Source organism: Drosophila erecta, unplaced genomic scaffold (genome assembly GCF_003286155.1).
Source record: "Drosophila erecta strain 14021-0224.00,06,07 unplaced genomic scaffold, DereRS2 tig00000092-arrow-pilon, whole genome shotgun sequence".
Taxonomy (NCBI): domain Eukaryota; kingdom Metazoa; phylum Arthropoda; class Insecta; order Diptera; family Drosophilidae; genus Drosophila; species Drosophila erecta.
The window spans coordinates 5,067,501-5,086,736 of record NW_020825207.1 but is presented as its reverse complement, the minus strand read 5'-3'; the positions used below and the strand labels follow the sequence as shown (position 1 = coordinate 5,086,736).

General features: G+C 36.3%; 3 protein-coding genes across 4 annotated transcripts; 1 reads left to right on the top strand and 2 right to left on the bottom strand.

Moving 5' to 3' along the window:
* Positions 1 to 8,067: 8,067 nt before the first annotated feature.
* On the top strand, positions 8,068 to 8,574 carry LOC6546855. Its single transcript, XM_001975921.1, has 2 exons — positions 8,068 to 8,302; positions 8,486 to 8,574. Exons 1-2 carry the CDS (start codon positions 8,068 to 8,070, stop codon positions 8,572 to 8,574), a joined length of 324 nt encoding a protein of 107 aa, XP_001975957.1.
* A 786-nt stretch (positions 8,575 to 9,360) lies between these two features.
* Positions 9,361 to 11,938, bottom strand: LOC6546875 (uncharacterized protein DDB_G0271670). Of its 2 annotated transcripts, none has more exons than XM_015156103.2 (2): positions 11,592 to 11,938; positions 9,361 to 9,391 (listed from the first exon to the last, which is right to left on the bottom strand). In XM_015156103.2, the coding sequence occupies exons 1-2, from the start codon at positions 11,933 to 11,935 to the stop codon at positions 9,361 to 9,363; spliced, it is 375 nt and encodes a 124-aa protein (XP_015011589.1). In that variant the 5' UTR covers positions 11,936 to 11,938. The 2 variants fall into 2 exon arrangements, with proteins under 2 accessions (XP_015011589.1, XP_001975958.2); XM_001975922.2 differs by lacking the exon at positions 11,592 to 11,938 and adding an exon at positions 9,708 to 10,068 and having other exon boundaries at positions 9,361 to 9,551.
* LOC26526105 lies at positions 10,658 to 11,130 on the bottom strand. Its single transcript, XM_015157258.2, has 2 exons — positions 10,829 to 11,130; positions 10,658 to 10,778 (listed from the first exon to the last, which is right to left on the bottom strand). The coding sequence occupies exons 1-2, from the start codon at positions 11,112 to 11,114 to the stop codon at positions 10,684 to 10,686; spliced, it is 381 nt and encodes a 126-aa protein (XP_015012744.1). The 5' UTR covers positions 11,115 to 11,130; the 3' UTR covers positions 10,658 to 10,683.
* Positions 11,939 to 19,236: the final 7,298 nt, after the last annotated feature.

Below are 19,236 nucleotides of genomic sequence, written 5' to 3'. Positions count from 1 at the left end.
GTCCTCCTGCTCCGCATACGTATACGTAACAAATGGCCATGCAAAGCATGAAAGCAGAAAAACGCTAACGGTACTGCAAAGGAGGTGCAGTTCAAAAGCAACAATCCAGAGCCCAAATTGTTCGCTCTCGCTCTCGGTCTCTCTCGCTCTCGCTCTCCTGCTGGTGGCCCACATTCGCTCAGCTGAGCTCGGTTTTACCGTTAACCGATTAGAGACTTACCGCTTACGATTTACCGTTTCGGGCTGTCTGGCCCTGGCTCATTATGTCCCGTTGCCTTGGCAGTATTGTTGTATATTTTTATAGTCGTCCTCACTCGACAGTTTCCTTTTGAGTTCCATTTCTCCATTTCCATCCCCTCCTGCACATCCACTCACATAGATTTCACAGAAATGTGGGCCCGTTATGCTCGGCCTGGCCGCATTGCAGCTATAAATTTGTTTGTGGTTCACATTTGCCTTGGAAGATTACTTTCGGCCATAGTCGTCGCGCAGAACTGGGCGGTAGAGAGGAGAGAGCAGCGGAGATACCGCGGAACAATGGACTCAAGGAAAGGGAAACGAGAAACAAGAAACGACTAACTAACTGTGCTTAATGGTGGGTGGTGGTTCGTGGCTAGGGAATGCTGGTTGGGGGCTGGGGAATGGGGGAATGGAATGGAATGGAATGGGGTGGAAACCCCATAAAGAACCTTTTTGAGAAAGTGTTATTATAATGCTCGGGCTGCCATCGGGAAGGTCAGGTTGTTGGGTCTCCTACCAGCGGATCCGAAAGATATGCCCCTGAGTCTGGTCTTCCTTTGAGTAGGATGGTTTTGGAATTTTCACTATAAAATACGAATTCAGGTTGGGGTAGTTCCGCTTTAAGGCACAGAGATCTAGATTTGTGTTAGGATGTGCTAGTATGAGAAGGGATTGTTCTTATTTGAGCAGTTATAATACATTTATAAGCACCACTTCAGATCTTTTTTTTGAATTCTTATCCTTAACAAAAAAGAAAACTATAGTTTAAAGAACATCTGAAGTCCTAAGTATCTTCATTAAAGGCGAGTTGCCGAATTAAAGCTTCCTTATAAACGCGCTTTTCCGGGTAAATTATAGCCATGGGCAGGACAATTAAGCCTCGGAGTACAGTACACTTATAGTTTCCCCTTCCACAAGTCTTTTGTGCTTGGAAGGCATTCAGTTGCCGGGCAGGATCCATTTGGCCGGGCACCTGGTTTTGTCACCTGAGCGAGGACCAAAAGGAAGCGCTCGCACTGCCAAATGAAGTGGCACCCAGTCCAGTTGCCGCCCCATTGAATCCTGCCGCCCACCTGGACAAGTTTCTGCTGAATTTTTCATGGCTTTCTCAGTTTTTTTGGGTTTTTCCCTGTCTTGTTTCCGTTTGGCAGTTACACTTTTGGACTGTAGTTTTGGGTCTGTTCCGAGGCAGTCTGGCATGTATTTTGAGTTGGTAATGTTTGGCGCATTTTATGGAGCAACTTGCACTCAAGTTGCCCCGAGAACTTTTGGCTTTTGCTTCCGTTTGGTTTGAATTGCCAACCTTCTCTGTAATTTGAATGTTCTGAACTGTGAAGCGAGCGACAGAACAAACTGTCGTTCAGGTCCTGCAAAGAGTTAACTTGGCTAACAAAGTGTATCCAGCCAAGCCAAGCCACCCAAACCACCCAAATCACCCAACCAGCCTGCCCATCCACTCGACTTGGTTGTTTCAAATTTTTGTTGCTATTAGAAAAGTTTCTGTTCGCTTTGGCGAACATTTTTCCCCATTTTTTTGTAATAATTTAATAAACTATCAAAAGTTCGGAAAGATTTAGCTTTCGCTACGCTTGGAGAACAAACGAAATTGAAATTCAAGCAGCAAATTCGAATCAAGGATTCCAGGGCCTTGGCAACTTTATCAAAGAATTCTGGCCAAACAGTTTCACAAAACTTTAATTGGATCAGCTGTAGATATCGGCATTTCCTATCGGAGGTCGTGGCAGAAATGCTAAAGTAATTACGTATTTAATACTTATAAATAGTATCCAATTACAAGCATTTTTGCATTAGCTTTTAAGATTACTTTTCTGCACTTGCTTACATATTTTTATCACGCAACGTTTCTGTACCTTCTTCTTCATCTAACCTTTGCGGATACTTAATTATGATATAAGAAGGATATTTTATTTCGTACATATTCAGCACGTGCTGACTATCGCCTGGCTGGGATCATCTTCAAATATTATATTTCTTATATATTTTCTGTTTGACCAAAGTCAACAATAAACGACAAAATGACCGCACGTGCACCGGGTTTGTTTGCCAAACCTCACTTCCGTTTTCCTGCCCGCTCACATCCCTAGCTCTCTGTTTCATTTAGGCCAAAAGCAGCAAATGTCCTGGCCAAAATGATTGATGGCATTGCGTTGCAAAAAGAAAGAACAAATGAAATTCACTTGTTAGTGGTAAACGAAGCCGCTTACTTCCATCTAACAGATTCTTCGCGAAGCCAGCGAAAATCTCTTCAGGCCAAGTTAATAAATTGTTTACTGTATTTGTTGCATTTAGCGCCTACACAATTTGGCAAACTTTTGTAATGAAGTCGCTGTGGGAGAAACCTTCATCAGGTTTTTCATCTTGTTAAAGATACAGTCAAACACAAAACTCTATACAAAATGTCAGGGAAAGTATATTTTTGTTAAAAGTTATATTAGGTCCAGTCCTTACCAATAAAAATTTAAGTAATAATTGTGTTAAAATAGTGTATGAGCTCGTTTCTATTCAAATCAAAAGGTATAACTGAATCTTACGCATTGTTTAAAGTTCTTGGTTTTCGGTGCATTTTTTTATCAAGGAGTTGTTCAAAGTACCGATTTTTTACTGTAGTGAACTCTGCGTTTGTTCTCTGGCTTTGGTCCTTTTTCCGTTTTTGTTCTGTATGCAAGGCACGCAAATTTGTTGCCAATAAGCGACCGAAAACAATTTTTATAAGGCTTGACTGGGCAGATGACTGGGTTAAGGAGGCAGGAGGGGAAGGGAGACTCACAGGACTGCCAGGGGGGAGTCCTTTTTCCTATGCGTGCTGCGTGCTTTTCTGTTCTTCTGCTTTTGCTGTTCGCAGTGCTCCCCGCACTTCCCGCTTTTTTGGATGAATCCAAGGGTGAGATGGTGGCTTTGAGACCCTGGAGTTGCTTAGCTACATCGTCGCCCGGATCCGGAATGTAGGTCATGTTGGACTCTGTTTGTAGGGGCGGCCACTTCGCCAAAGTAAGAGACAGAGAATGGGAGAGAAAGAGAGAGAGGTATCGCACTCACACGCACGAACGCATAGAACCATTTCCACCAACCAATACACAGCCAGCATTCATTATACACACACAGAATTTTCGGATGTTGGTGGGAAAAGCGGTCGGGGGGGATTTGGAGCAGGAAGTAAAGCAACACTGTTGCCCATGAATACGTTAGCCTGGGCTGTAGGTGGGCGTGGCCTGTAACCTCCCACGACTCGGATATGTGCTTTATTATAATAAAAATTTCATTAGAAAATTGAATGTTGACGTGTCGCATGTGCCGCACTTCCTGTTTCCCCTTACGCACATCATTACATAAATATTACCTTAATGTATCCTACATTTCTGTTGCCTTCTGGTAGTTACTTTTTATAGCTATTATGGTTTACTTCTAAAAAATAGGTTCAAAAGCCTGCAAAACTTACTTTTTACTTTGTTTTTACTTTAAAAACTTACTTTTAATTCCATTACTTACTGTCCTGAATATTTCGACTTGAGTTAAAGAACAATTTCAAATAAATAATATATATAATAAAGTGTAACAGCTGATAAGATAATAATAATAATAACTATGGTTACTGAGTATTAAAATTCCGTTTAAATAGTGTGCACTATATTACATTCGATTCGGCTCAGAATTTATCTCTTTAGAGATTTAATTCAACGATTCTTTTCAACTTAAAGATCTTCGTGTTTTTAAATGGCAAAGCATTTACCCATTACCAATGAGTTGGAAAAGTAACCCTTTTGAAGGCGGGCTAATCATCCTTGGCCACAAACTTTTCCACTTAACTGTCTGGCCAAGGCCACATTGCGTATACGCGATGCGGGCCAAAAGGACCGCTATCAGTCCGGCCATTCCTGTCCCAATCATCCTAGACAAATGAGGGTCCTTGTCAATATGAGTAATAGCTCATCAAAGTTTCATTTTCAACCATTTCTTTTTTGATGAAACCCAGTGCTTTGTCTTTTTTTTTTGTCCCACACTTGCTGTGCATGCAAATCATGTAGAGCAGTGGGAAAATCAAATGAAATTGGGAACTTTCGACAAACCATTTAACCCAAAGCTGAAACTATGACAAAACAAAGTTTTATTTATTATGGCAGGATTCCGGGGGCTGTGAAGCTCAAAGGCTTGTTATACACTTGGTTATTGACGAGCAGATATGTATATTTATGGTTGTTTGGGCTTTTTGTCACCCCAGGAGCCGAATGAAACTTGTGACACATGCAATAATTTGATTTTGCTCGCAAATAAATCGTAAATCGTAAAGATTGGGGAATCAACAAAGTGCAAACAAGTTTTGGGGCCAGCTTTCGTTTTCGTTTTCGTTCTTGTTTTCGATTTCAATTTTCAACATGCCTCCGACAAAAGAAAACACAGGACCAATGCCTCTCCCAATTTTGTTGTGGGCGTAATGAGACAGAGCCCACCTCACTCCGCCCGTGAAGCATGTTTTATCGATAATTCGTGAGTGCGACGCAGAAAAATCTCCCACCACCCCACAGCCGAGCCACTCCACTCCATTACAGCCACCCAGAATCAGCCAGGCCACCCAAACCACCCACGCACTCACATCCATTTAGTCTGTATAACAAACAAATGTTTTTTGTATGTGTCAGGCGCCGGTTTCCCTTTATTTTCATTTTCCCTTTTCCCTTTCGCCTTTCCCCATATTATTATTATTTTTATATCTCTTTGTTTTTTTGTTATCCAAAAATCGGTTTTTGCGGACGCTCAACTGACACGAAACTCGGGTGAGTATATATTTGGGTATACTGCAGAAAAATATGATCCCAAATTACAAGGCATGCGAAATTCGTATGTAGGAAATTCGTTTAAATTTCTATATTTTCGCAATAAAACTTTCTTATATGAAAGCATTGTGCTAATCATATTTCACTTGTTGAGCACTGAGCACTCTGCACCAAGGGAATGTTGAATTTTTGCAAGTGTACTCCAGCTTTCTTGAGGCTCCGTTCTGAAAGTATTGACAGGAAATTGGAACCGGTGCTCACTATTCCGGTTGATTTCTGAGCTGGGTGTCATGTTCGTGTCGAATATGGAGACATGTGCCCAATAATCGTCCCATAAAGCTAAAAATAATACGAAATTTATTGCTGTAAATGACAAAACTTAATTTACATACGCTACATGTCTACACATTTGATTTATTTGTTTACCTACGACGACGGGATTCTTTGCATCGATTGATTGGCATTAAGTGGGCCATTAATGGGTTATAGTCTATATGTTATATGGCGGCTATATGTTATATGAAGGTTCACAGGCTGACTCAGCTTCATAAATAAGAAATCCTCGAAAGTAGGCTATGAAACATTAATTTTGCGGCTAACATTTAAAATTCATTGGGATGGTGATACTATTACCCATTAATTATACGATAATATTATTCAATTAGCGTGACAAATATGGCTCATGCATAATGCAGCGCAATGAGAAGTGTTGGCCAAGAAACAAGAAATGCAGCCGAAGGCATGCAAGCCGCAGTGGAAATGCCTTAAGCTTATTAATAGCAAATGAGGAAAAGTCAGGAAAAACTGCGCAAAATGACAGCGGGATGTCAGAAAGCGCATTAAGCAAGTGGCAAGAGAAAAGTGGAAAGCGAGAAGTGGAAAGGGCGGACTGCTTGGAAAACAAGGCGCGAAAAAGTTAAATGGAAATGGAAAATAATTAGCAAACAACTGCAGTGAGGGGCCTTGTCTGGGCTCGCCTTGCACTTTTGTTATGTTAAAAATAAACATTTTATGGTTATTCATTCGCCTTTATTATTATTACACCACGGCTTGACCTTGTGTTGCACTGAAAAGTCAGCCAAAGCTCCTGGAAGAACGAAAATGGCCACAAATAGCGATAAGCATGCCATTCGCAGGACATGCAATCATCCATTCAAAAGGCTCCAACTAATTAAAGTGCATTTCCCGACCGCCATTTTTCCTGCATTTCCACATTGGCCTAATCATTCTTAAGCTTTTGCGTACTTTGGGCCGCAAGCCTGTGGCATGGCAAAGGCAATTTATTCGAAAAAATAATCGTACTCGTAACCAGAGCTTAAGCTGCACTTTATCGCCGACTAAATAGAAGGAGGTCAAAGGGTAGGGTTGCGAAGGTGCGATAAAAACGTAAAAAAAATAACAAACGCATGCAAGCTACCAAAAACAACAGCAATCAGCAATGAAGGTATGAAATATACATGCACAAAATTGCCTGACCATTTGTATACCGAACTCCGTATACCCTTTCCGGCACAGCCACATGTTTCTCAGAATTAAATAGCTCACCGAACACACAAATAGCATCGAATTGGGAATGTGCTTTAATCTGTATTTTGGCGGGCGAAACTCGATGGAGTTTACATGGAAATGCAGTGAAATGAGCTCGTGACATGACATGCCAGCTATGGAAATGTGAGGTGAAAAATGGGAAAATGGAAAACGGTGGGCATTGTAGGTGCACTGAGGAAAACTCTCTACCAAGCGGACTGAAACGCTTAAAAAAAAGCTTCAAAAGCCATCGTAATACGTAATAACGTAAAACATTATTTCATTCTTTACATTTACTTTTGTAGTGTTTTTTCAAAACTCCGCTTTTAACTTTGAAATGCAGAGCTATACACATTGTTTGATTAATCATTTTCATTGGCATGATTTATGCCAGTGTTTTCTTTTAGTGAAGGTAACTGGGGACTTGAAACTCGCATGATGGACGGACAGGCAGAAGACTGATGGTTCTGACGCATGGAGTGCGGGAAAAGCGAGTGGCAGCCAGTGCGATAGGTTTTCTACTAACGAATACACACTGTGGCCGGTTCAGCCACACCTCCCTCCATCGGTAATTGTATTCCTCTGGCCTATTCTGGCATATTCTGGCTCATTTGGGGCTGGGGTAATTATATAAGCTGTTTTCGGCAAGTTCAAGAAATTTGTACAAGAAGGTCATGTTGATGAATAAAATAATCGCCGAAAAACACACATGTAAATGAGGAAAGTTTTAATGAAATGTATAACAACAATGATATTACCCATGCTTTCTTTAAATTAAACATTTTAAAGTACCAAATTATTTTCCCATTCATTTGTTGAAACCTTTCCCACTCATTTGTAGGTTAAAACTGAAAACGCACCTGCTACAATTTCTCCACAAACAGTTGGTATTTATCCATTGGCTGATTAACTAAGCGCTGTCACCTTCTATTTGATCGGGCAAACATTTGGAATTGGCTTTGGCTTACTCAACATCAGATTTTGGCAAGAACAAAGCTAACAAGAAACAAAGCTAGCATCGGAAAGCCGAAGTTTATATGCCCTTGTAGTCACTATTTATTAAAAAAAGTGATGTTTACCCAGTAAGAACACTTTACGATTGAAAACAATGCAACTAGATTACGTATCTTTTATTTTCCTACTGTGCCTATGGCAGCTACGTGATAAAGTCATCTGATTTGTATTACATTAAAACAGAATTCATATTTCGACTTCAATAGAAAGAGGGCTTTTGGAAGAACAGCATGCAGAACAGACAGATGGACAGTCGTACCTGGCTATATTAAATATATTGAGTATAGATTATATACTCGTATACCTAATGACTTAAACCAATGTACTCTCTGGAAGGGTATACCATCGCTTAGGGCCTCTTTTCGAATTTCACTTTCGTTGATATCAAATATTTGCAGATCGCAAACAGATGGCAAAAGTAGGCACTATAAAATCGGGTGATACATTTACTTCAAGCCAGTTAAAGTTCAACCGTCAATTTGAAGCGATTGGCACTATGAAGTTCCTGGCTTTAATTGTATATGCATTCCTGATGCTGAGTCTGGTTTCTGAGCTGGAGGCTCGGCAGCGTTTCTACTGCCTCTGGAGCACCAAAAGGACCTGTTCCAGGACCAGTCCCAGATGCCTTCGACTCCAAACCGGCGTTGATGGCCAAAATAATGCGGTATACACATGCAAGTACTATCGCACCGATTGCCAGTACCTTCTCGACAATTGCAAGGGCAATACAGGTAAGCTGCTTTTGACCTAACTACATTTAAAAACCAATAATAGGAGCTTGTAATGCGCATTCATATTAAGAAACATGTTTATCACATTTAAACCCTTACATTGGATATAAAAAGGGAAGCTTAAGCTTATATATTTAATAACGCAAAAATCCCCTAATTAAATATGGTATTCTTCATTTGCAGCTTATGGCCAACTTGGCACTTCTGTGGATGTGCTTATGAATTGCATTACAAATAATATCGCAATTGGAGGGACTGGAGATTGCACATAAGCTATTTGTATTTATTATTCCTTAATATATGAGTTTTTAATTAAAAGTTGTTCTATTTTATAGTCCTGTGTTATCGATGCACGCCGTTTGCCTTTTTATTTTCGAATTTTAAGCCACATAGTGATTAACTAAAACGTTTTTGTGGGCTTTGGCAAATGTCGTTTAGTTTTAATGGCTTTCACATCCGCATGATGTATGCTTTAACATTTTCGCTTTTTTCGCCCTTTTTTAATTGCAATCGCATAAATCGCACTACTTGAAAGGAGAGGGGAAAACTGGGGAAAACTGTGTGAAAAGGGAGCAAAACTGTGGGAAATTATGGTTATGGCGCGCAGGCACACACATACACACTGACAATGTAAATTTATGGAGCATCCCTTTTTAGTTTGCAATTTTTCGCCATTTTCTTTTTTGCGTTGTGCGGATGTGAATGGCGAACGCCTGCGGATGCAATTAGAATGGCACAGTGAACACTCTGCGCACGCACACATAAATAATTGTTTGCATGGCCGAAATATGGGTCATTACGAAACGTTTCGGCAGTGAAAGTTCAACTTATTAGCATAATTTAGGAATAAATCTCGTTAGTCTTGCTGTTGTGTGATTTAACAATGCCATTGTCTTGTACGAGGAAGTGCCTAAGGATTTTTCGGAAATTTCAACTATACATGCTGAAATAAACTTGTTATTTAATTGTGTAAAATGTATTTATTCTTAAATTCTGCAGTTCATGTAGTATAAAGAAAAGATAGATTCCATAACGAGATAGATTGATAATAGATCAACTCAACCTCTACGTATAATTATGGGCGTGACCCTCGAGGATGACGACGATGATCCCAGAATGGCGGATAGTATGTTGGCCAGTCGAGAGTTGGAAGTTGAGGTCGATGAGGTTGATGAAAAGGTGCTGGTACAGGTGCCGGTATTATTGACAGCTATGCTCGTACAGTTGCCCAGATTAACCACATTCCAGCCTATTGAATAGGTACATAAAAGTATAATTGGTAAGAACCACTTTCTTCTCAAAAGTTACTCCACCGCATCCCAAGGTTTCCACAAGTGCTAGTCTGAGATACGTTCTGGCATATCTGAGATACTTTTGTATCTCATTGGATTCAGCCTATACTCACTTGAAACGGTTGTCCGGCAGTTGGCCCGCTCCATGAGGCACCTGTTCTTGAACCGTTGACACCTGCGAGTGGAACTCCACCGACCGCAGACATTGGAGTTGGCAGAGCAGCTTGTGGCAGTTGTCTGGCATCGGGAGGATGGGGTGGAAGTGCTCCTGGAGGAGGAGCTATTGCGTCCGTTGCCAACGATAATCACGGATCTGCGACTGGAGGAGCCGCTCCTTCTCGAGCTTCCAGCTCGGGATCGCCTGGACGTGATGGTAGCCAATGTCCTGGCATTCGTCCTTTTCTGATTCCGTTGGGCATCGATGGCCACGGCGATCAGAGCGACCAGCACCAGAAGCGCCAAAGTCAAACGCATTTCAATATCTAATTGACTACCGATGTCGTATTGCCACTTTTATACGCTGCAAACTTTCATCTTTCTTGGCGACCTTGGAAGATGTTTACCGTCTCAATTCTTTCTATTTTCTAATGTGCAAAGAAACATATTTTTATTACCTGGTCTTTGTTCCCTGCGCATATCAGTTCGCTCGCAATTGTGTAAATATATCTTAGTTCATATAAAAAAGTAAGGAAAGCAACACGTGAGTTGTTCAAGAGTTTTAATAAGTTTGTTGTTCAAATAAAATGTGAGCTTCGTGTTTATAGAAATATACTTTTAGGCTGTTCGCAAATTGGTAATGAATATTTCGTTAGAAGTGGATTTGAAATACTTGCAAATTGAAATTTTAGGCGCTATATATTTTCCCAGTTTTATGATTTTTCATTTATTGAAAATCGACACTATGTTCGGTTTTTATTTTCACTTTCTAATATTAAATATATTCTGAAATCGATATATATTTGTAATCATTTTACATAAATATTTGATATAGGTAACAGTCTACTAAAGTTATACTTTTTAGTTTTAAAATTAAGTTATAGGGTTGGTGTAGTTTCTTAAGAAATAGTTAACAGTTTTGTTCAAGTTCTTCTAAGGCCCTTTGGCAATGGATTGCCCACTTCCGCAGGGTCGCAGGACATCGATGGGCAAGCCACGACAGAGGACCAGGCTAACCTTGCGATAGACTGTAATGGAAATGGTTAGTAAGAGATAGAGATATTGTATCTTCACACACATTTTTTGGCGCCACAGTTGCTCAGTTGGCGGTCACAGTCGTTCTTGAAAGCCTGGCAAATGTTGGCTCTTCCCAGGCGAGCGCAGGTCTTCGTGGAGGAGGAGCAATTCTTCTGGACACTTCGCCGGCAGGTCTGGGATTTGCGGGACGTGGTTTTGGAACGGGTCAGGACGACACCAACTGGGGAGTCCAACTCATCCTCAGAGGAGCTGCTATTGCTATTGCCGGAAACGTTCAGAATGAATACCGTCGCCAGAATGATACACACTAAGAATGATGATTTCATCTTGCTATCAACTAATTAAAATGCGCTTTAGACATCTGGGCTTTTATACCACACCTACATTGTTTGTATCGCAAAAAAAAGGAAAACAATTCGTTCTACTTTAACACATTATATTGCAAATTGACAGCTGAGCTAACAAATAATTATAATTTGCATTGGATTTCGGGACTCTAACCTTGAGTATATAGCAATTTATTGTTCATCTATAATTTTGAAAAGCAAAAACCAATATAAATAAGGCAGAACAATTCGTAAAGTATTTAGCTAATTAAAATGATAACAAAGAATTCAGTCCCAGATCGATAGGAAACTAAAAGTTAAAGGAATATTTGGAAAAAGGTATTGTCAAATTATTTAGATGATTCATTTAAATCTAATATCATATTGAATTATTTTATTTTCAGCCACCGAAATCAACCCCTGCGTATAATGATGGGTTTAACGTTTGAGGCCGATGACGAGGACGATGACGAGGACGATGACGAGGATGAGGAGGAGGAGGACGATCCTCCGCAGATTCCACGGGAACCTACGCTTATTCCGGAGCACTGGGACAGACTGACCGCCGTGTAAGTAGCGGATCCCACGCAGGATTCATATCGCAGGGTGCAGCTGTTCTTGAAGCGATTGCACAGATTGGAGCGTCCATAGCGGGCACAGGCATTCGTGGTGGAGCTTAGATTGCAGTTCCTCAGGACACAGATCTTGGGTGTGGAGCTGCTGGTACTGGTGCTGGTGCTGCTGCTAATGCTGTTGGCCAGGACCACACAGACGTAAGACAGGATAAACAGGACTGTCGACAGACTCAGAGGGCTCTTCATTTTGCTTGGCACTTAATCGTGAACTCAACTGGCATTTCACTCCGCAAACGGAACTATTTATAGTCACTCGACTTTCCAGGTTTCGACCTAGTGAGTTTGGCCAAGACCACAGCACCTGTGCAAACATGGAATTGGATGGTGAGAGTTTGGCATTTGGCATTGGCGGATAAACTGAACGCCTTGCGAACTAGTGGTCCATTGCCATAGGTTTACGCACGTTGCCAATGGATTAAAACAGAGAAATGTTGGTCAACTAGTATCTGAACTCACAGTTGTCAAACTTGGTAGTGGTAGTACTGGTACAGTTGGTACTTGTAGTACTAAGGCTAGTGCAGCCAAATCTTTACATAATTATTTCTTTGCCTAAATAAAAGCTTCCAATTTCAACTTACATCTTCGGGTATTTTTTCACAACCCTCCCAAAACTATGCAACTTAAAGATACACCAGATTCGTGTCTTTACATTGCTTCATACAGGTAACTAATAATTTTCATACATTTCGTCACATTAATTTGTTTTAATTTAATATTTAGGTAAATATTTTAGATTTTATTATTTTAGAGCAATAATAATACTTAAGTACTTAAGTCCATAATCAAATTTTTTTGTATTTTTTCTGTTTGATGTTGTAATTCAAAAAAATTAAAAATATGTACAAACCTGAAGTTCTAAACTCCATAACTCAACTAATCTTAATCCGATTTTGAAGTGGCATAACTTTAAATGTTTCTGACGCAATTCTCTAAAAAAATGCATTAAAATTTAGAAATTTATTTTTTTTTAATTTTTGTGTGATTTTTTTGATGTTGTGGAAGCTCAAAATGTCCCAAGGCTGAAGTTCAAAACTCCATAACTCAACTAATCTTAATCGGATTTTGAAGTGGCATACCTTTAAATGTTTCTGACGCAATTCTCTAAAAAGCTGCATTAAAATTTAGAAATTTATTTTTGTTGAATATTTTTGTAATTTTCTTGATGTTATGATGTTGTACAAATTCAGAAAACTAACAAAATGTCCCAAGGATAAAGTTCAAAACTCCATAACTCAACTAATCTTAATCGGATTTTGAAGTGGCATACCTTTAAATGTTTCTGACACAATTCTCTAAAAAACTGCATTAAAATTTAGAAATTTTTTTTTTTTTAATTTTTGTGTGATTTTTTTGATGTGATGATGTTGTGGAAGCTCAAAATGTCCCAAGGCTGAAGTTCAAAACTCCATAACTCAACTAATCTTAATCGGATTTTGAAGTGGCATACCTTTAAATGTTTCTGACGCAATTCTCTAAAAAACTGCATTCAAATTTAGAAATTTATTTTTTTTTAATTTTTGTGTGATTTTTTTGATGTGATGATGTTGTGGTAGCTCAAAATGTCCCAAGGCTGAAGTTAAAAACTCCATAACTCAACTAATCCTAATCGGATTTTGAAGTGGCATACCTTTAAATGTTTCTGACGCAATTCTCTAAAAAACTGCATTCAAATTAAGAAATTTATTTTTTTTTAATTTTTTTGTAATTTTCTTGATGTTATGATGTTGTACAAATTCAGAAAACTAACAAAATGTCCCAAGGCTGAAGTTCAAAACTCTATAACTCAACTAATCTTAATCGGATTTTGAAGTGGCATACCTTTAAATGTTTCTGACGCAATTCTCTAAAAAACTGCATTCAAATTAAGAAATTTATTTTTTTTTAATTTTTTTGTAATTTTCTTGATGTTATGATGTTGTACAAATTCAGAAAACTAACAAAATGTCCCAAGGCTGAAGTTCAAAACTCCATAACTCAACTAATCTTCATCGGATTTTGAAGTGGCATACCTTTAAATGTTTCTGACGCAATTCTCTAAAAAACTGCATTCAAATTTAGAAATTTATTTTTTTTTAATTTTTTTGTAATTTTCTTGATGTTATGATGTTGTACAAATTCAGAAAACTAACAAAATGTCCCAAGGCTGAAGTTCAAAACTCCATAACTCAACTAATCTTCATCGGATTTTGAAGTGGCATACCTTTAAATGTTTCTGACGCAATTCTCTAAAAAACTGCATTCAAATTTAGAAATTTATTTTTTTTTAATTTATGTGTGATTTTTTTGATGTGATGATAATGTGGAAAATCAAAATGTCCCAAGGCTGAAGCTCAAAACTCTATAACTCAACTAATCTTAATCGGATTTTGAAGTGGCATACCTTTAAATATTTCTGACGCAATTCTCTAAAAAACTGCATTCAAATTTAGAAATTTATTTTTTTTTAATTTTTTTGTAATTTTCTTGATGTTATGATGTTGTACAAATTCAGAAAACTAACAAAATGTCCCAAGGCTGAAGTTCAAAACTCCATAACTCAACTAATCTTCATCGGATTTTGAAGTGGCATACCTTTAAATGTTTCTGACGCAATTCTCTAAAAAACTGCATTAAAATTTAGAAATTTTTTTTTTTTAATTTTTGTGTGATTTTTTTGATGTGATGATGTTGTGGAAGCTCAAAATGTCCCAAGGCTGAAGTTCAAAACTCCATAACTCAACTAATCTTAATCGGATTTTGAAGTGGCATACCTTTAAATGTTTCTGACGCAATTCTCTAAAAAGCTGCATTAAAATTTAGAAATTTATTTTTGTTGAATTTTTTTGTAATTTTCTTGATGTTATGATGTTGTGGAAGCTCAAAATGTCCCAAGGCTGAAGTTCAAAACTCCATAACTCAACTAATCTTAATCGGATTTTGAAGTGGCATACCTTTAAATGTTTCTGACGCAATTCTCTAAAAAGCTGCATTAAAATTTAGAAATTTATTTTTGTTGAATTTTTTTGTAATTTTCTTGATGTTATGATGTTGTACAAATTCAGAAAACTAACAAAATGTCCCAAGGCTGAAGTTCAAAACTCCATAACTCAACTAATCTTAATCGGATTTTGAAGTGGCATACCTTTAAATGTTTCTGACGCAATTCTCTAAAAAACTGCATTCAAATTTAGAAATTTATTTTAGTTGAATTTTTTTGTAATTTTCTTGATGTTATGATGTTGTACAAATTCAGAAAACTAACAAAATGTCCCAAGGCTGAAGTTCAAAACTCCATAACTCAACTAATCTTTATCGGATTTTGAAGTGGCATACCTTTAAATGTTTCTGACGCAATTCTCTAAAAAACTGCATTAAAATTTAGAAATTTATTTTTTTTTAATTTTTGTGTGATTTTTTTGATGTGATGATGTTGTGGAAGCTCAAAATGTCCCAAGGCTGAAGTTCAAAACTCCATAACTCAACTAATCTTCATCGGATTTTGAAGTGGCATACCTTTAAATGTTTCTGACGCAATTCTCTAAAAAACTGCATTCAAATTTAGAAATTTATTTTTTTTTAATTTTTGTGTGATTTTTTTGATGTTATGATGTTGTACAAATTCAGAAAACTAACAAAATGTCCCAAGGCTGAAGTTCAAAACTCCATAACTCAACTAATCTTAATCGGATTTTGAAGTGGCATACCTTTAAATGTTTCTGACGCAATTCTCTAAAAAACTGCATTAAAATTTCGAAATTTATTTTTGTTGAATTTTTTTGTAATTTTCTTGATGTTATGATGTTGTACAAATTCAGAAAACTAACAAAATGTCCCAAGGCTGAAGTTCAAAACTCTCTAACTCAACTAATCTTAATCGGATTTTGAAGTGGCATACCTTTAAATGTTTCTGACGCAATTCTCTAAAAAACTGCATTAAAATTTAGAAATTTATTTTTGTTGAATTTTTTTGTAATTTTCTTGATGTTATGATGTTGTACAAATTCAGAAAACTAACAAAATGTCCCAAGGCTGAAGTTCAAAACTCCATAACTCAACTAATCTTAATCGGATTTTGAAGTGGCATACCTTTAAATGTTTCTGACGCAATTCTCTAAAAAGCTGCATTAAAATTTAGAAATTTATTTTTGTTGAATTTTTTTGTAATTTTCTTGATGTTATGATGTTGTACAAATTCAGAAAACTAACAAAATGTCCCAAGGCTGAAGTTCAAAACTCCATAACTCAACTAATCTTAATCGGATTTTGAAGTGGCATACCTTTAAATGTTTCTGACGCAATTCTCTAAAAAACTGCATTCAAATTTAGAAATTTATTTTAGTTGAATTTTTTTGTAATTTTCTTGATGTTATGATGTTGTACAAATTCAGAAAACTAACAAAATGTCCCAAGGCTGAAGTTCAAAACTCCATAACTCAACTAATCTTTATCGGATTTTGAAGTGGCATACCTTTAAATGTTTCTGACGCAATTCTCTAAAAAACTGCATTAAAATTTAGAAATTTATTTTTTTTTAATTTTTGTGTGATTTTTTTGATGTGATGATGTTGTGGAAGCTCAAAATGTCCCAAGGCTGAAGTTCAAAACTCCATAACTCAACTAATCTTCATCGGATTTTGAAGTGGCATACCTTTAAATGTTTCTGACGCAATTCTCTAAAAAACTGCATTCAAATTTAGAAATTTATTTTTTTTTAATTTTTGTGTGATTTTTTTGATGTTATGATGTTGTACAAATTCAGAAAACTAACAAAATGTCCCAAGGCTGAAGTTCAAAACTCCATAACTCAACTAATCTTAATCGGATTTTGAAGTGGCATACCTTTAAATGTTTCTGACGCAATTCTCTAAAAAACTGCATTAAAATTTCGAAATTTATTTTTGTTGAATTTTTTTGTAATTTTCTTGATGTTATGATGTTGTACAAATTCAGAAAACTAACAAAATGTCCCAAGGCTGAAGTTCAAAACTCTCTAACTCAACTAATCTTAATCGGATTTTGAAGTGGCATACCTTTAAATGTTTCTGACGCAATTCTCTAAAAAACTGCATTAAAATTTAGAAATTTATTTTTGTTGAATTTTTTTGTAATTTTCTTGATGTTATGAAAATATTCAGAAAACTAACAAAATGTCCCAAGGCTGAAGTTCAAAACTCCATAACTCAACTAATCTTAATCGGATTTTGAAGTGGCATACCTTTAAATGTTTCTGACGCAATTCTCTAAAAAACTGCATTCAAATTTAGAAATTTATTTTAGTTGAATTTTTTTGTAATTTTCTTGATGTTATGATGTTGTACAAATTCAGAAAACTAACAAAATGTCCCAAGGCTGAAGTTCAAAACTCCATAACTCAACTAATCTTTATCGGATTTTGAAGTGGCATACCTTTAAATGTTTCTGACGCAATTCTCTAAAAAACTGCATTAAAATTTAGAAATTTATTTTTTTTTAATTTTTGTGTGATTTTTTTGATGTGATGATGTTGTGGAAGCTCAAAATGTCCCAAGGCTGAAGTTCAAAACTCCATAACTCAACTAATCTTAATCGGATTTTGAAGTGGCATACCTTTAAATGTTTCTGACGCAATTCTCTAAAAAACTGCATTAAAATTTAGAAATTTATTTTTTTTTAATTTTTGTGTGATTTTTTTGATGTTATGATGTTGTACAAATTCAGAAAACTAACAAAATGTCCAAAGGCTGAAGTTCAAAACTCCATAACTCAACTAATCTTAATCGGATTTTGAAGTGGCATACCTTTAAATGTTTCTGACGCAATTCTCTAAAAAACTGCATTAAAATTTAGAAAATTATTTTTGTTGAATTTTTTTGTAATTTTTTTGATGTGATGATGTTGTGGAAGCTCAAAATGTCCCAAGGCTGAAGTTCAAAACTCCATAACTCAACTAATCTTCATCGGATTTTGAAGTGGCATACCTTTAAATGTTTCTGACGCAATTCTCTAAAAAACTGCATTCAAATTTAGAAATTTATTTTTTTTTTAATTTTTGTGTGATTTTTTTGATGTTATGATGTTGTACAAATTCAGAAAACTAACAAAATGTCCCAAGGCTGAAGTTCAAAACTCTATAACTCAACTAATCTTAATCGGATTTTGAAGTGGCATACCTTTAAATGTTTCTGACGCAATTCTCTAAAAAACGGCATTCAAATTTAGAAATTTATTTTAGTTGAATTTTTTTGTAATTTTCTTGATGTTATGATGTTGTACAAATTCAGAAAACTAACAAAATGTCCCAAGGCTGAAGTTCAAAACTCCATAACTCAACTAATCTTCATCGGATTTTGAAGTGGCATACCTTTAAATGTTTCTGACGCAATTCTCTAAAAAACTGCATTAAAATTTAGAAAATTATTTTTGTTGAATTTTTTTGTAATTTTTTTGATGTGATGATGTTGTGGAAGCTCAAAATGTCCCAAGGCTGAAGTTCAAAACTCCATAACTCAACTAATCTTCATCGGATTTTGAAGTGGCATACCTTTAAATGTTTCTGACGCAATTCTCTAAAAAACTGCATTCAAATTTAGAAATTTATTTTTTTTTTAATTTTTGTGTGATTTTTTTGATGTTATGATGTTGTACAAATTCAGAAAACTAACAAAATGTCCCAAGGCTGAAGTTCAAAACTCTATAACTCAACTAATCTTAATCGGATTTTGAAGTGGCATACCTTTAAATGTTTCTGACGCAATTCTCTAAAAAACGGCATTCAAATTTAGAAATTTATTTTAGTTGAATTTTTTTGTAATTTTCTTGATGTTATGATGTTGTACAAATTCAGAAAACTAACAAAATGTCCCAAGGCTGAAGTTCAAAACTCCATAACTCAACTAATCTTCATCGGATTTTGAAGTGGCATACCTTTAAATGTTTCTGACGCAATTCTCTAAAAAACTGCATTCAAATTTAGAAATTTATTTTTTTTTAATTTTTGTGTGATTTTTTTGATGTTATGATGTTGTACAAATTCAGAAAACTAACAAAATGTCCCAAGGCTGAAGTTCAAAACTCTATAACTCAACTAATCTTAATCGGATTTTGAAGTGGCATACCTTTAAATGTTTCTGACGCAATTCTCTAAAAAACTGCATTAAAATTTAGAAATTTATTTTTGTTGAATTTTTTTGTAATTTTCTTGATGTTATGATGTTGTACAAATTCAGAAAACTAACAAAATGTCCCAAGGCTGAAGTTCAAAACTCCATAACTCAACTAATCTTAATCGGATTTTGAAGTGGCATACCTTTAAATGTTTCTGACGCAATTCTCTAAAAAACTGCATTCAAATTTAGAAATTTATTTTTTTTTAATTTTTGTGTGATTTTTTTGATGTGATGATGTTGTGGAAGCTCAAAATGTCCCAAGGCTGAAGTTCAAAACTCCATAACTCAACTAATCTTAATCGGATTTTGAAGTGGCATACCTTTAAATGTTTCTGACGCAATTCTCTAAAAAACTGCATTCAA

What these genes read in the sequence shown, in the direction of transcription:
- LOC6546875 (XM_001975922.2), bottom strand. Translation starts at nt 10,068, where the DNA reads ATGCGTTTGACTTTGGCGCTTCTGGTGCTGGTCGCTCTGATCGCCGTG. An exon ending in CTGCCGGACAACCGTTTCAA is followed by an intron (nt 9,552 to 9,707) that starts GTGAGTATAGGC and finishes CCTATTCAATAG; the next exon opens with GCTGGAATGTGGTTAATCTG.
- LOC26526105 (XM_015157258.2), bottom strand. Translation starts at nt 11,114, where the DNA reads ATGAAATCATCATTCTTAGTGTGTATCATTCTGGCGACGGTATTCATT. An exon ending in CAACTGTGGCGCCAAAAAAT is followed by an intron (nt 10,779 to 10,828) that starts GTGTGTGAAGAT and finishes TTTCCATTACAG; the next exon opens with TCTATCGCAAGGTTAGCCTG.
- LOC6546855 (XM_001975921.1), top strand. Translation starts at nt 8,068, where the DNA reads ATGAAGTTCCTGGCTTTAATTGTATATGCATTCCTGATGCTGAGTCTG. An exon ending in CAATTGCAAGGGCAATACAG is followed by an intron (nt 8,303 to 8,485) that starts GTAAGCTGCTTT and finishes CTTCATTTGCAG; the next exon opens with CTTATGGCCAACTTGGCACT.